Genomic DNA, 14,755 nt, shown 5'->3' with positions numbered 1-14,755 from the left:
AACCAAAATAATCAAAACTCATTAGTTAATTTGCCTAATAAATTAATGTTTGTTATCATTAATTAATTTAGTTAATTTTTTAACTCAACACTAAGACACAAAGATTAAGACATAAATTTTTTTATTTCTATCTTTAATAGTGATGATGGTGGTAATTTTTTTTTTTTGGAATAAGAATAATATTACATTTGTAATTTATATTCTATCTTGTGTATAATTATTAAATAAAATAAAATTTTTGTATCTCCTTATATGTATGTTTTTAATATTTGTATATTTATATCTATATTTTCTCCTAAAGTGAAGTGCATGAGAAATATAAAGTTAGATTAGATGAGCCTTCACTTTCTCTGATTCTGCTCTTAAACAAAATGCCAAGAATTTGAGGCTCTTCAAACAATATAACGCTTTTATTGAAAAAATGATCACTTCAAACGGAGAATGATAGTAAATATTTCTCCATAACTTTTACTTCATGTCTCACCGAACATGTCATCATCTTCTATGCATTGTCTTACCCTTAAACTCATAGGTTGAGGTTGTTTATAGACACGCAACACTAAAATAAGAATACAAAAAAACAAAATTATATTTGACGATATAAATTTTATATTATATTTAAAAGTATTAAATTAATATATTTTATATTTATTTTGACAAAAAAATATAAAAATACTAATAAAAATATATTTTATTTTTTATTATTTTTATAATTATATTTTTTTTATTTTTAAATAAAAATAAATTAAATTTTTATAATTTATTTTAACTTATCACTTATAAAAATATTAATTTTTGCATTTCTATTTTTTTGGCTTATTCTCGGTATATTATGTTATTCTATTCTCACGACTCTATTTTATAGTCGTAAGTCTTTCAACTCGACAGGTTAACGACTAATCCGTCGCGGATCTGACATAGAGAAGGAGAGAGAGAGAGGTGGACAAGAAAATATCGGAAGAGAGTTTTCCTTTTTTATCGAATATAGAGAGACTCGAACCTATGATCTCTTAAGTGAGTATGGGAGACTATGTCATTTGAGCTATAACTTATTGGCTTGTTGTAAAATTGTGATCTGGGATATCATCGAGTGTATTAAATTGTTTTTTTTTTTTTTTTTTTTGGACGTGTTCGGTTTTAGAAACCAACCGAACCAAACCCAAACCCATAAACAATGATCCCGTAGCCCACTACCTACTCTAATCCCAATTGAAATTATATTCCCTCCACTGTAGCCGGTAATAAGGCAAATAGATTTCCTTCTTCTTGGCTCGTGTTTCTTAATGGAGGAGCCAACACGGATGACAACTTAGATGCGGAGCACAACGGTTAGAGCAGATAGGTAAGGCAATACAGTCCAAATGGTTTGAGCCTGAGCCAATGACGGAGATGCTAACACAATTTGACGAACATGTCGTTGAAGCCCTGAAGAAATTGGCTAAGATTGAGCAGTTAAATGACTTCTAATGATTCTTCAGCAGCGGGTCACTCCGGCAGGCTGGTTCAATGAAGCAGGGATGCTGAATCTCACTGGGAGGGTTATATGCGACGGCTTTGAAGAGGAAAAGGTAAGCCAATCTTCTCATTTCTGATTAATTCTGCAATTTTCTTTGGTGGGCAAGATGACCAGTGGTTGGCTAATTGATTTTGTGCTTTCAGAGATGCCAATGTGTGTGCCAGCACATTTCCTTCTCTAGGAGTCCAGGAGAATCCACAGTTTGGGAGTCTCTTCTGGATGACTTTTATGTCCTGGATTATTGATTCTGCTTCCCACAAGGTATCTCCATTTTTGAGAGCTTGAATTAATTGTAGGCAATCAGATTCAATAGTTGCATTTTCGATGTTAAAGTTTTCCACTAGGATGATTGCTTCTCTGATGGCTGTTGCTTCTGCTATGATGCTAGAGCTGGTCTTGATATTTGCTGTTGTCCCTCCCCTGAGACTTCCATTGCAATCTCTGATCACTACTGCCACTGTTCCTGTTCTGGTTTCTTTGGAAAATGCTGCATCTGTATTCAGCTTGAGCCAATTTGGAGGGGGGCTCTCCAAATTACAGGTACATTCTTCCTGCTGTTAGGTTCCGTGGTGCTTTTATCTTCCTTTTCTATTGCATTGAAATAATCTAGTTCGAGCATTTTGGCGTAGTTGATAGTGGTTTCTGGATTAGGCTCTGTACTCTGAAAAACTTTTCGATTTCTTGCTTTCCAAATGGCCCACATAGTGATGCCAATCCGGCTCCAGGTCTGACTAGCTTCTGTTTTGCTCCCTTGATTGCATTCTCTGAACATTTCTTGTAACCACACCCCAACCGAGCTGACATTCTCTTTTGATGGTGTACATTGTACTTGCGAGCCAAACCAAACCGCCCTCGCCCAATCGCAAAGCAACAGAGCATGTTCCATTGTCTCTACTTCCTGAAAACAAACAGGACATAGGTTACAGTTAGTTACCTTTTTAATCAACAAATTGGCTTTAACCGGAAGGATATTGTGGGTTGTTCGCCAAAGAAACATCTTTATTTTTTGGGGTACTCTCATGTTCCAAATTCCTTGCCAAAGATCTTCTATAATTGTGCTTGATGAAGGCCTGTCTTTTGGAAAATTTTCCTCTTCCTCTTTTTTTGCTATGTGATATCCTGTTTTAACGGTGTAGTCACCATTTTGTCTATACGGCCAAACCAGGTTGTCCTGTTCTGCTATTCTGCTGATAGGAGTTCTGATGATTTTTTCTGCAATGATAGGGGAAAAGGTATTCTGAATCCTTGGTACGTCCCATTCTCCTGTATTTAAAATCAAATTCCCCATTCTTAGATCTTTATCGCTGTCCTTGTCGAGAGCTTTATTTGTGTCATGTATCCAGTTGTCCCTCCAAACATTGATTTTTCTTCCTTGTCCTATGCTCCATTTGGCTTTGCTCTTTAGCAATTCCCTCCCATGAAGAATGCTATTCCATATTCATGATCCTCTCCGATGGGGTTGGGCTTCCCAAAATTCACAGTTAGGGTAGTACAAGGCTTTGAGGATTCTCACCCAAATGGCATCTGGATTTTTAAAAATTCTCCAAGCTTGCTTGGCCAGTTGAGCCGTGTTTTGGTGTTGAAAGTCCTTGAAACCTAAGCCTCCCTGTATTTTGCTCATGCATAGCTTTGTCCAAGCCCTCCAATGAAGTCCTCTTTCTTTTCCTTGGCTCCTCCACCAAAATTTAGCCACTTTAGCATTTAACTTGTTGCAGAAGTTCTTAGGAAACTTTAGTATACTCATGGCGTATGATGGGATTGCTTGAATGACTGCCTTTATGAGCACCTCTTTTCCTGCCTGATTCAACAGCCTCTCTTTCCATCCTTCAATTTTTCCATCCACTTTTTCCATTATCCAGTCCAAAGCCTTGCTTTTTGATCTTTCCCATTGCGCTGGTAATCCCAAGTACTTTCCCGGTTTGTCCCAAGCTGGAATATTAAGAATGTCCTCTATGTTGACTCTGGTTTGAATCGGGATCTGATTTCCGAAGATGATCCCTGATTTCTCCAAGTTGATCATTTGTCCGGATGCTGAAGTATATTCGTTGAGGACTTGGACCAGTTGGTACACTTCCTCCTCCTCCGACCCTGAAAAAATGATGCAATCATCAGCAAATAATAAGTGAGTGATAACCGGGGCACCCGGGGCTAATTTCACCCCGGATATTAGATTGCTACTTCTCGCTTTATCCATAAGAATAGTAAACACTTCAGCCGCAATGATAAAGAGATAAGGTGAAAGAGGATCTCCCTGTCTGAGTCCTCTTTGAGGGACTATTTCCCTGGATAGAATTCCATTAACTTTGAATTTATATGTCACACTTTTGATGCACTCCATAGTGAGCTTGACCCAATCATGGTGGAAACCGAAGGCCTTGAGCGCTTCTTCAATAAAATTCCATTCCACTCTGTCGTACGCTTTATTCATATCTAGCTTGATAGCCAAATCCTGCGATGCTTCTTTTCCTGTACTGGTGATCCTGTGAAGAGCTTCTTGCACAATGATAATGTTGTCCTGAATCATTCTTCCGCTAACAAAAGCACTCTGAATCGGAGAAACAACCTTGTTCATGATGATTCGGAGCCTGGCCACCATAACCTTTGAGATGATTTTGTACACATAGTTGCAGCAGCTTATAGGCCTCAGATGATTCAGGGTTTCCACTTGTTTAACTTTAGGAATGAGCACTATTTAAGTTTCATTTATCTCCTTTGAGATATGACCCTCTTTAAAAAACATTTTCACTGCTGCACAGACATCCTTTTGGATAGTGTTCCAATGCTTCTGGTAAAATTGGCCACTCAAACCATCTGGCCCGGGAGCTCTAGATCCATCCATGCTGAATATTGCTTGCTTTATTTCTTCTTCTGTAACTTCCTTTAGCAAATCATTATTCATCATCTCGGTCACTCTCTTGGGAATACTCTTAAAACAATCAGGCTGACTGGTACTTCTTTTAGATGTGAATAATTCCGAGTAGTGCTCTTCTATAAGCCTCATAATATCTTCTTGTTTGTGCACCCAGTTTCCTTCATTGTTCCGCAGCCTGTCAATACGGTTCCTATCCCTTCTTTGTATGGTGGAAGCTTGAAAAAAGGCCGTATTGCGATCACCCCACTTGAGCCATTTAACTCTAGCCCTTTGCGCCCAATATTTCTCTTCTTGCTTCCATAGCTCCTTGATTTTTCCTTTTGCTTCCTTTAATTGTTCTTGCTGGTTGGGAGAATGAGAAGAGTTTTGTAGCTGCTGAATCTTGGCTTGCCACCTTGCGATCTCCTTGTCTGCCCTTCTAAAGCTTGTTCTATTCCATTCCCTAAGGGTCTTGATGCAATTTCTTGTTTTGTTGATTAACCTATTCCAATCATTTGCATTGCCATTGCCTCTGATCCATCCTTCCTTGATAACTTCCTTGCATTCCTCTTTGTCATCCCAGTAGGCTTCGTATCTGAAGAGTCTTGGGATTTTTTGGGTCGGCCTAGTGTTAAGGAGGAGAGGACAATGATCCGAGGATATGGCCGGAAGAGCTGTGAGATTAGCATGGTTGAACAATTGTCTCCATTCCCAGTTAACCATCGCTCGGTCAATCCTTTCTCTCGTTACCACACCATCTCTTGGGTTGCTGAACTAAGTGAACTTGCTCCCTTTCAACTCCATGTCCATGAGGTTCTTCTTGTTCACCAACTCCTTGAACTTCTCTATTTGAATTGGTGGTTTTGGGTGCTTGCCAACTTTTTCTTCTTGACTTAGAATGTCATTAAAGTCACCGATGAAGCAGCTTGGCTCGCCTACCATATCTGTTGAATCACCTAGAGCTTGCCAAGTTCTTCTTCTATTCTTGAAAATTGGATTTCCATAAACAAAGCAACATTTCCATTCAGGGCCATTATTACTTCTAATATCGGCAGATATGAAGTTTTGACACCAAGAGTAAACTGAAATAGCAACTTTTTCATTCCATAATAAACATAGACCACCGGACATACCCCGGGGTTCTACACAAAAGACATTTTTAAACTGCAGCTTCCTAGCTATTTTCCTAATATTCTCCTCCTTAGATCTAGTTTCCATAAGGTATACTATGGCCGGCTTGTGCTTAACACACAGATTGTTTAGCTCAGAAACTATCGCAGTCACCGCCACACCGCGACAGTTCCAACTTAGGATAATCATGGCTGAGGGTGGGGCTTGATTAGGCCCGCCTCCTCAGCCGTGATTGTTGTTCCTTGTTCTGCCACTTCTCTACTGCCTCCTTCTTGAATCAACATGTTCTTGATTCTTTTGGTGTTCCTTGAAACTCGATCCTCATCCCAATTCGCTTCTTCCATATTCCTGACTTCTCTCTCTTCACGCTTCCTTTTGATTTTTAGGTTGTACTGCATTCCTATGCTCAAGACTTCTTCCCAAATCTTTATATTATTGTTGACTTGATTGCTTGCATTTGACTCATCCTCTTCATCCTCTGATGCCAGCTCAACATAATAAGTCTGCCCTTTTTCGTTCTTGTAAGAATGTTTCTTTTTATGGTTGTCAACGTTGATTCGCTTCTTTGGTTCATCTCTCATGGTCCATGTGTTGTCCATGCCTATCCTTTTCCCTTCATTCTCTGAGCTCTGTCTCCACGGACCTTGGCTATGGCTTTTCAGACAATCAACTTGATTTTTTCTTTCTTGGGGAGTGAATGGTGACTTGTGGTCTCCTATGGCAATGGCTGAAGTTGCTTGTGATCCATATGGGTGTGTTTTAGTTGAGCCCTTTTTGTTTGCTTCATGAAAATTGACAAGTTTCTGATGGGCTTGCTCTGTTGTTTTGTTTGCTTCATTGGTGAAAGTGTCATTGGGCCTATTCCAGTTAGAAGGCCCAGCAATGGAGGAGACTCCTTTTATTATTTCCATTTCAGCTCTTCTTTCTTTCTCCTTTATCATGACTTCGTTTGTCTTATCAGCTCTCTTTCCTTTTATTTCTTTTATGCTTCGCAAGGTTGCTTCCAGAAGGTTAAGGATGCACATTTCTCGATCTTCTGAGCCTCTTCCTTGTGTCAGTGGATTTGCTTCCCTAGTTTCTTCCATCTCTTCGCCGCCAATTTTCTCCTTTTCTTCCATTCTGGCTTTTCCGGATGACACCTCTATCTCTGGAATATCTAGTATCCCCTGGTCCTTTACTCTGTCCTCTATGCTTTGACTATTTCCACCTTCCGCTTCTGTCGTGTGGTATTCACGCGCTTCTTCTTGTTCCTTGAGATGTTGCTCCCATTTTTCTTCCTCTTCTCCTATGTTCAGCGATCTCGCTCTTTCTGCCGCCAGCTCGTTGGTGTATCTAGGTTTTGACGGATCCCAACATGCCATGGCTATTGGTTTGCTGCAGTTCTTCTTTTCATGTCCTATGATACCGCATTTGAGGCAAAAACAGTCCTGAAGCCTCTCATACTTGAAACTGATCCAGGTCTTGGATTTATTGTCCCTGTTGAGCCAGAATCCTGTTTGGAGTGGTTGAGTAATGTTGATGGCAGCTCTGCAACGTAGATAGTTTCTTTTAAGGGTTCCATCCTTCATGGGATCCTCTACTTCTCCTACTATTCCAATGAGTTCTGCAATTGTCTTTGCCGTTTCTTTATTAAGGAGCTCAATTGGTATGCCATGAACTTGGATCCAGAACTCCATGTGGTCATGTCTTACATCAAGAATAGCTTCACCGTACAGCCACCTCTGAAGGTTCATCAGATTTCCTCTTACATTCCATGGGCCATTTCGGAGGAATCTCATCCCTAGTTTGCTGTCCTTAAAGCTTATGAGCACTTTATTTCTCCCCACTTCGGATATAGATACATCTTTGGGGTTGCCCCACATGCCAAGTATAGAGTTTTTGATTGCTCTAAACTTGAGTTCTTTGTCTGTAATGATTCGGCCAATCAGATTGAAGCAATTTGGTTTGAAGCCAGGACTGGGTTGCAGGTTTAGGGTGATGGTGGTGCCTTCTATGGGTTCGGTGCCCATATTTGGTCTAGCCATGATGAAATGTGGTTTAGGTAAAGGAAGGGTATAGCTGAAAATACAGGGATATATGGATTTGAGGCTAGGATAAAGAGAGTGACAATGTAAAGGTTGGAGGTGAAGAAGTGTAGGACGTTGATGTTGGGGCAAGGTGTTTGAGTTTGGTTCAAGTGCAAAGATTTGAAAAAGGTGATTTGAATAGAAAAAAATTGCAGCGGGTCAAGGTTTCAGGAGGCAGAACCTGGTGTTCTGAGGAGCTCTCCTATTGAGGGAGAGTTCTCTCCATCGTGAGAGAAGTGTATTAAGTTTAATCTTTTAGTAATGTATTAAATTGTTAATAAGAGGAGATTTTTAATTGGGTTAGACCAAATGAAAATTGGGCCATGCATTAACGGGCCTGATGGATAGTTTGGATCTCATTTTTTTATTCATTTGGCCCAACCCGAAAAAGTTGCTTCCCTCATTAAGATCTACATGACCAAAAACAAGATTGCAACTGAAACTTGACACAGATGGAAGATTTATATGCCTCTCATCAAGCTACACCAGGATTCAAACCAGTGAAATTATTGTTGGTAAGAAGCCTATAAAATTTTACCCTAAACTAAAAACCTAAACTCTAAAACCTTGATAAACTCATTAGTAATACTATAAAATATAAATTGGTGATAAAACATTATATTTGTGCAAATAAAATGAATGATTGGACGACAAACCATCATCACCACCAGTTACGAATCCAGAAAATTTTAATAGTGGGGCAAAAAAAAAAAAAAAAAAAAATATATATATATATATATATATATATATATATATATATATATAATATAATATAATATTATGTGTACATAAAAAGTAGTTATCAAATTATTTAATAATCATTATATATTTGTATATAAATATATGTATTGTTTAATTTATTTTTAATGTGTATTTTTTATTTCAATATATATACACAGGTAGTTATTTTTGATGTAAATATAACATGATTAGTTTTTATAATATCTAATTTTACAAATTAAAGCACTAAAATAATCATTTATAAATAGGGTAAAGTATATTTTTTGTCCTTAAAATTTGACAAAAATTTTAAAAATATCCCTAAGTTTTATTTTGTTTCAATTTTGTCCCATAAGTTTTCGATTTGCATCAAATATACCCCTGAACGGCTAATTTTTCAAAAAGTTTAAGATCGATTCAACAACAATTTCATAAGAACAACTCTTCAACACAAGCAAATCAAGTATAATTTTCATGCATTATTGTTATATTGGTCTTAAATTTTTTGAAAATTTAGCCTCCGAGGGTGTATTTGATGCAAATCGAAAATTTTTGGGACAAAATTGAAACAAAATAAAATTTAGGGGTATTTTAAAACTTTTGCCAAACTTCAGGGACAAAAAATATACTTTACCCTTATAAATATCTGTCTTTTTATATAGGATAATGCTACATATTCATATTTTTTTGTTAACCAAGTTCAATCAAATTTGTCTAAGACAACAAAAATCAGTTATGACTAATATTATTTTAAGTTTTATTGTTTAACTTGGTTAGACTTAGTTCATAAAAAGACTTGGATGTGTAGTATTTCTTTTACATATATATAAGTAAATACTTATTTAGAAATTTACTTCTTATATAATTAGAAGTCAATTCTTATTGAGATTCATAGTTGAAAAAGTTTTTTCAATTAATATAGTTACAGAAAAAAATTAAAACTAATATAAAAAAAGATAAATAACACTCTTTCAAGTTAATTTCTAAGAAAAAGTACAAATTTCATTTAAATTGAGAATTAATCATTCTAATGACATCTAATATGAAACTTTTAAATTGACTATGAAGTACCAAAAGTTGAGTAAAAATTTATTGTGGGATCAAATTTAATAATTTAGTGGGGGCAAATAAATATTATTATTATATACTACTCAAAAAAATTTCAAATCGTAGTAGGGGCGATTGCCCCCACACTCATATACATACATCCGTCCCTGATCACGACATAAGCCTATAAAATTTAAAAAAGATTTTATAAATATAAAAATTTAACTATCAAAAAAATTATATATTTATAAATATTTGTATATTATTTTATATTTTTTAATAAAATTATCAATTACCAAAATAAAAAATCTATAATAATAAAATAATCAAACTTATTTATAATAGTATAATCAAATCTTTTTATAAACACATCAAATATATATTTTTATACAGTACTTGATTAGTGACTTTTTTTTTAGTATTCATTTAATATAGTTAAAATATTTTAGCTAATGAATTATATCAAAATTAAGTATTAGATGGTTCGAGAAAAAAACTCTTAATTAAAAAAAAATGCCATGTAACTAAGACTTGCACATGCTCTAGGGTTGTTTGTATTATAGATTTTAAATTATATTTGGGTTGTTAGTATTATAGATTTGAAATTATATATTTTATGAGTAATAATTAGGAATTTTAATTAATTCATTTTTTTAATTATTTTTCTTTCACTAAATAAGTGAAAATTTAAATACATATATTATAGTTTAAAAATATTTAAAAGATAAAAGAAATAAATTTTTTATGTAGAAATTAAGAAGATAACTAAGAAGATGAGATAATACTATAAAGAGTTATATTATGTGTACACTAAATTCAACTATTAAAGTCAATCACTAGTATAAAATATATACTGAAATATAAATATATATTGAAAATAAATAAACTACACATATATTTATATATAAATATATTAGTCATTAATAACTAATTTTAGTAGTTGATTTTAGTGTACAAATAATATTTTTAAATTCTAAATCATTTCTTTATTATATATAAGTCACTTCTTGATGTTGATGATGTCATTTTCCATTTTCTTTTAATTTGATTTTACGTGGTTACGATGTCTCTTGTTGGCGATTTTGATCTCTATTATTATTTCACACAATCGGCATTAATTAATTAAAGTCCTTGCCCCCTTCTCTCTCAAAGCATGCAACTTGCAAAAGAATGTGTTCAATGTATTTTATACCCAAGTGGCAGATGCCAGATATGGTCATCTTGACAAGTTTGATGCATTTAATTAATTATATAAAAAAAGTTTTGAGTGTATCGAAAACATCAGTATTCTAATTGTTTTAACTGTTTATTTTAATTAATATATATTATATATATTTTTTATAATTCAAATCAACGGTTAAAATAACTGAAATACCGGTGTTTCAATACACTTAAAACTCCTCCAATTATATATACCGTAGCTATCAATATCAATACCAAAGCATGGATAATTTGAGTTCCAAAAATATCCATTTTAATGATGTATTTTTCTTACTTGCCACAATTAAATGAAAGAATATAAGATGATTAGATATTTTATCAAATTTAAAATTCTAATGAATTTTTTATTTTATAGATTTATTAATTTTTTAATGTGAACTTAATTTTATATATTTCTCACACTTTTAACGTTAGCAATTATTGTATTTCTTTAAAGAGTATTTGTTATAAAATCTCAATCAACTTATTATATATAAAGATTTGTTGTTAATAAATAATAATAATTAAATCGATTATGTTATATGTACACTAAAATAAGCTATTAAAGTCAGTTACTAATATAAAATATATATTAAAATATAAATACATATTAAAAAATAAATTAAACTATATATATTTATATATATTGATAACTGATTTTAGTGACTAATTTTAATATACCAATAGCATTTTTGTAATTTGATAAATGTATTAATATTAATATCACTTGTTTTGACTAGCCGACATTGACTCTTTAGTCAAGTAGCTACAAAACATAAATCAATTAAAACAAAAACAAATATAAAGAATTAAATTTTAATTATTTAATATCAGCTAACTTTTTTCAATGGCCAAAATTTTCATTTTTGTTTTGAAGGATTTAAGATTTAAGATTTAAAATTTAGAATTGAAAACTTAAAATTTAGAACTTAAAATAAAAAAATAATTTTAAACAATTAGCTTCTAGATAAGCTCTTGAAATAAAGGTGTTTATTGAGGTAAATTGGAAAAAGTAAATACTAATGTACTCTGAAAAAAAATATAATATTTTTTAATTTTAAAATATAAATTTTAAACTTTAAACTATAAATTCTGAGTCTTAAATTATAAATCTAAATTTTAGATCATAAATTTTAAATCATATATTCAAAATCCTAAACCCTAAATACTTAAATTTTAAATTCAAAATTATAAATTTAATTCATTAATATAAAATATAAGAAATAAAAAGTTAAAATTTACTTAATTAACAAATAATATATTACATCATAATGCAAAATAAGTAGAAGAAATGCATGTAGTTGAGAATGGCCCACTTGAATCAAGTAATGATCAATATATACTTCAAAAAAGTGTTAAGGGTTGGTTCGAGTTAGCTGTGTTGAAAAATGACAAAACATAACGGAAAGGAAAAGGTAGACTCAAGTTTCTGCTTCTTGGGGGGAAAAAATGGTGGTAATTATGAAAGCTTTCTTGTTCACATGAAATTATCATTGGACATTGGTTATAATTCATAAACATTGCATGTGTTGTTGAAAGGGTTACACACAATAATAATGTTCTTTTTCCTTTTCCATGAAAATGATTGATGGGAAATAGATTTTTCTTTTTTATAGTTGAAATGAGCTCACTTAGCTCAGTATACAATTTTCAATCCTTTTTGAAATGTTATTGTTTTTTTTCACGTGATTGATTATCAAAGATAGCATCACACACGTTAGAGGCAAAATATATCATCCGTACTAATAAGAGTTTAATTTTCATGCACTGTCAGTATAAAATGTCTTATATAATTATGCAATCACAATTGTTCTTTTGGATGATCATTCACGTAGTCAATGTACAAAATATTTAGTTATTTTTAGAGAAAATTTCACTCTCTTCTCCTGCGAGATGTGAAAATGACACTCCTCTCCTCTTTATTTTATAAATATATATTCTCCTCCCTTCTAACTTTTAAAAAACCTCCTCCTTAATCCATTTTAAATTTTTTGTGTTAATTAATGTTAACTTTATCCATTTTTTAAGAAAAAATAAATTATTTTTTGAAAAAATACCCATTAACAAAAATTTTATTTTTTATCATTAAATTTTGCTTACCAAAATACTCTTTAATAAATTATTCTTTTATTGATTAAATTGTATTTTTATCAAAATATTTTAAAAAAAATTAATAATTAAATTATTTTTTTCTAAGATACCTAGCCTTTAATAATTTTTTAATGATTAAATTGTGATTTTACTAAAATTTTTGTTAATAATTATTTTTATATTTACTATTAATTTTTTTATATTAATATATGTTATTTTAATATTAAATAAAAAAATTTTACCATTGTTAATATGTATAACAACTAATATATATTGATATTAAAAAATAATCTTACTAAATTTTTTTATTTAATGTTAAAATAATATATATAGATATCGAAAAATTATTTGTAAAATATAAAAAAATTGTTAACGAAAATTTTGGTAAAATTATAATTTAATAATTAAAAAATTATTGAAGGGTATTTTAGAAAAAAATAATATAATTATTAAATTTTTTTAAAAATATAATTTAATCAATAAAAAAATAATTTATTAAATGATATTTTGGTAAGCAAAATTTAATGATAAAAAAAAAAATTTTTGTTAATGGGTATTTTTTTAAAAAAATAATTTTTTTTTCTTAAAAAATAGATAAAGTTAACATTAGTTAACACAAAAAGTTTTAAATGGATTAAAGAGGAGATTTTTTAAAGGTTAGAAGGGAGGAGAATGTACATTTATAAAATAGAGGGGAGGGGAATGTCATTTTAACATCTCACAGAAGTGAAAAGTGAAATTTTCTCTTATTTTTATTAATGTAACATTACGTAATTAGATGCATGTGTAAAATAATTTTATATTGACAATACATCAAAATTAAATTCTAATAATATCATAGTTTTTTTCAATATTACCTCAAACAAGTCCCATCATTAATACAGAGGAACTTTTTTTTTTTGTTAGTTTTACTCTTTTTAATAGAAATGAAGATTAATAAGAAGTATGTAGAAGCAGCTAGCAGCCATCACAGTAAATTAAATTTGACATGTGATTTAAAACTTTAATGCTTAAATGAAAATGATATGAAGATGTTGCTAATGTTGTATTTAGCAAATTAGTTAGAAGTAAATAAAATTAAATATGAATGGCGATAAACCAAAATGAATGCTATGTTGAATTTCCCCAACCAACTTAGCCACCAACCTCAAATCATAGCTTTCTACAACAAATATCTCAATTATCATCAATTTTCAAACCCGTATATATCCAATAATGCAAGAAATAGTGCCATTCTTGCTTGTCATTGTTAAAATTATTTGTAGTGTTTCCTACTTTTAAGATTGTGTGAAAGAAAAAAAATAATAATAAAATTTTATTTTATGTTTTTACTTTTATTTTTTCCATAAAATTTGAAAAAAATATTGAAAATAAAATAAAAAATATAAACAAAATGCACCCTTAAATTTTAATGTATTTATTAAAATAAAAATTAAAAAACTTTAACTAATAATAATCTTAATATTTTCTCTTAAAATACATGTTATTAGTAAAATCTAAAAAATAATAAAAATAAAAATACCAGTCGACAATACAAAATCATGGCCAAGTTGTGCAGCCACATTATTATTGGTTGCAAGCTCGTGCAGACAGAGTATCAAGCATGGCGTTTTATTGCCAATTAAAAATGCTCTCTCAAATGTGTGCACAAAATTCAGGTCCACTTTTTGAATTAACTAATTATTGAGGGCCACATTGCTAGGCCTAGTTGGTCCTTTGCTGCCTTTTTATTTTGTATTTATTGCCACTTTTGTTAGATTGCATCTTTGATGTTATTACATCACTCATGTTATTACATCCCATTTTTGTTCTAATAATCTTACCCTTCTAAATTTTTTTATGAATTAAATTGAATCAAATTAAATATAAAATTTAAAATAATATTAATCACAACAGATTTTTATTATATTAAATTAACTTAATTGAATTTAATTAATAAAAAATTTTTTGTTAATGACATATATACACTGTAATTGTTAATGCTAATGCTTTTCATATAAAATAAGGAGGACAAGATTTTTAAACTCTAAAATTTAATTTTTAAATTTTAAATTTAAATTATTGGTATAAAATATAATAACAGAAGAATTAAGATTTGGTTAATTAACAAAAAATCTAGTACTTTATGCTTAG

The 14,755-nt window shown here is 31.2% G+C and overlaps 2 protein-coding genes across 2 annotated transcripts; both read right to left on the bottom strand.

Annotated features, from left to right (window-relative positions):
* Window positions 1-4,208: 4,208 nt before the first annotated feature.
* Window positions 4,209-5,090, bottom strand: LOC148581939 (uncharacterized). Its single transcript, XM_088494561.1, has one exon. The coding sequence runs from the start codon at window positions 5,088-5,090 to the stop codon at window positions 4,209-4,211; it is 882 nt and encodes a 293-aa protein (XP_088350687.1).
* A 51-nt stretch (window positions 5,091-5,141) lies between these two features.
* Window positions 5,142-5,687, bottom strand: LOC148581938 (uncharacterized). The gene has a single exon (XM_088494557.1). It carries the CDS (start codon window positions 5,685-5,687, stop codon window positions 5,142-5,144), a length of 546 nt encoding a protein of 181 aa, XP_088350683.1.
* Between the last annotated feature and the right edge of the window lie 9,068 nt (window positions 5,688-14,755).

This window comes from Arachis ipaensis, chromosome B10 (genome assembly GCF_059453495.1).
Source record: "Arachis ipaensis isolate K30076 ecotype BB chromosome B10, ASM5945349v1, whole genome shotgun sequence".
Classification (NCBI taxonomy): Eukaryota; Viridiplantae; Streptophyta; class Magnoliopsida; order Fabales; family Fabaceae; genus Arachis; species Arachis ipaensis.
Note: the sequence above shows the minus strand (reverse complement) of the source record. Positions and strands in the feature narration are given on the sequence as shown.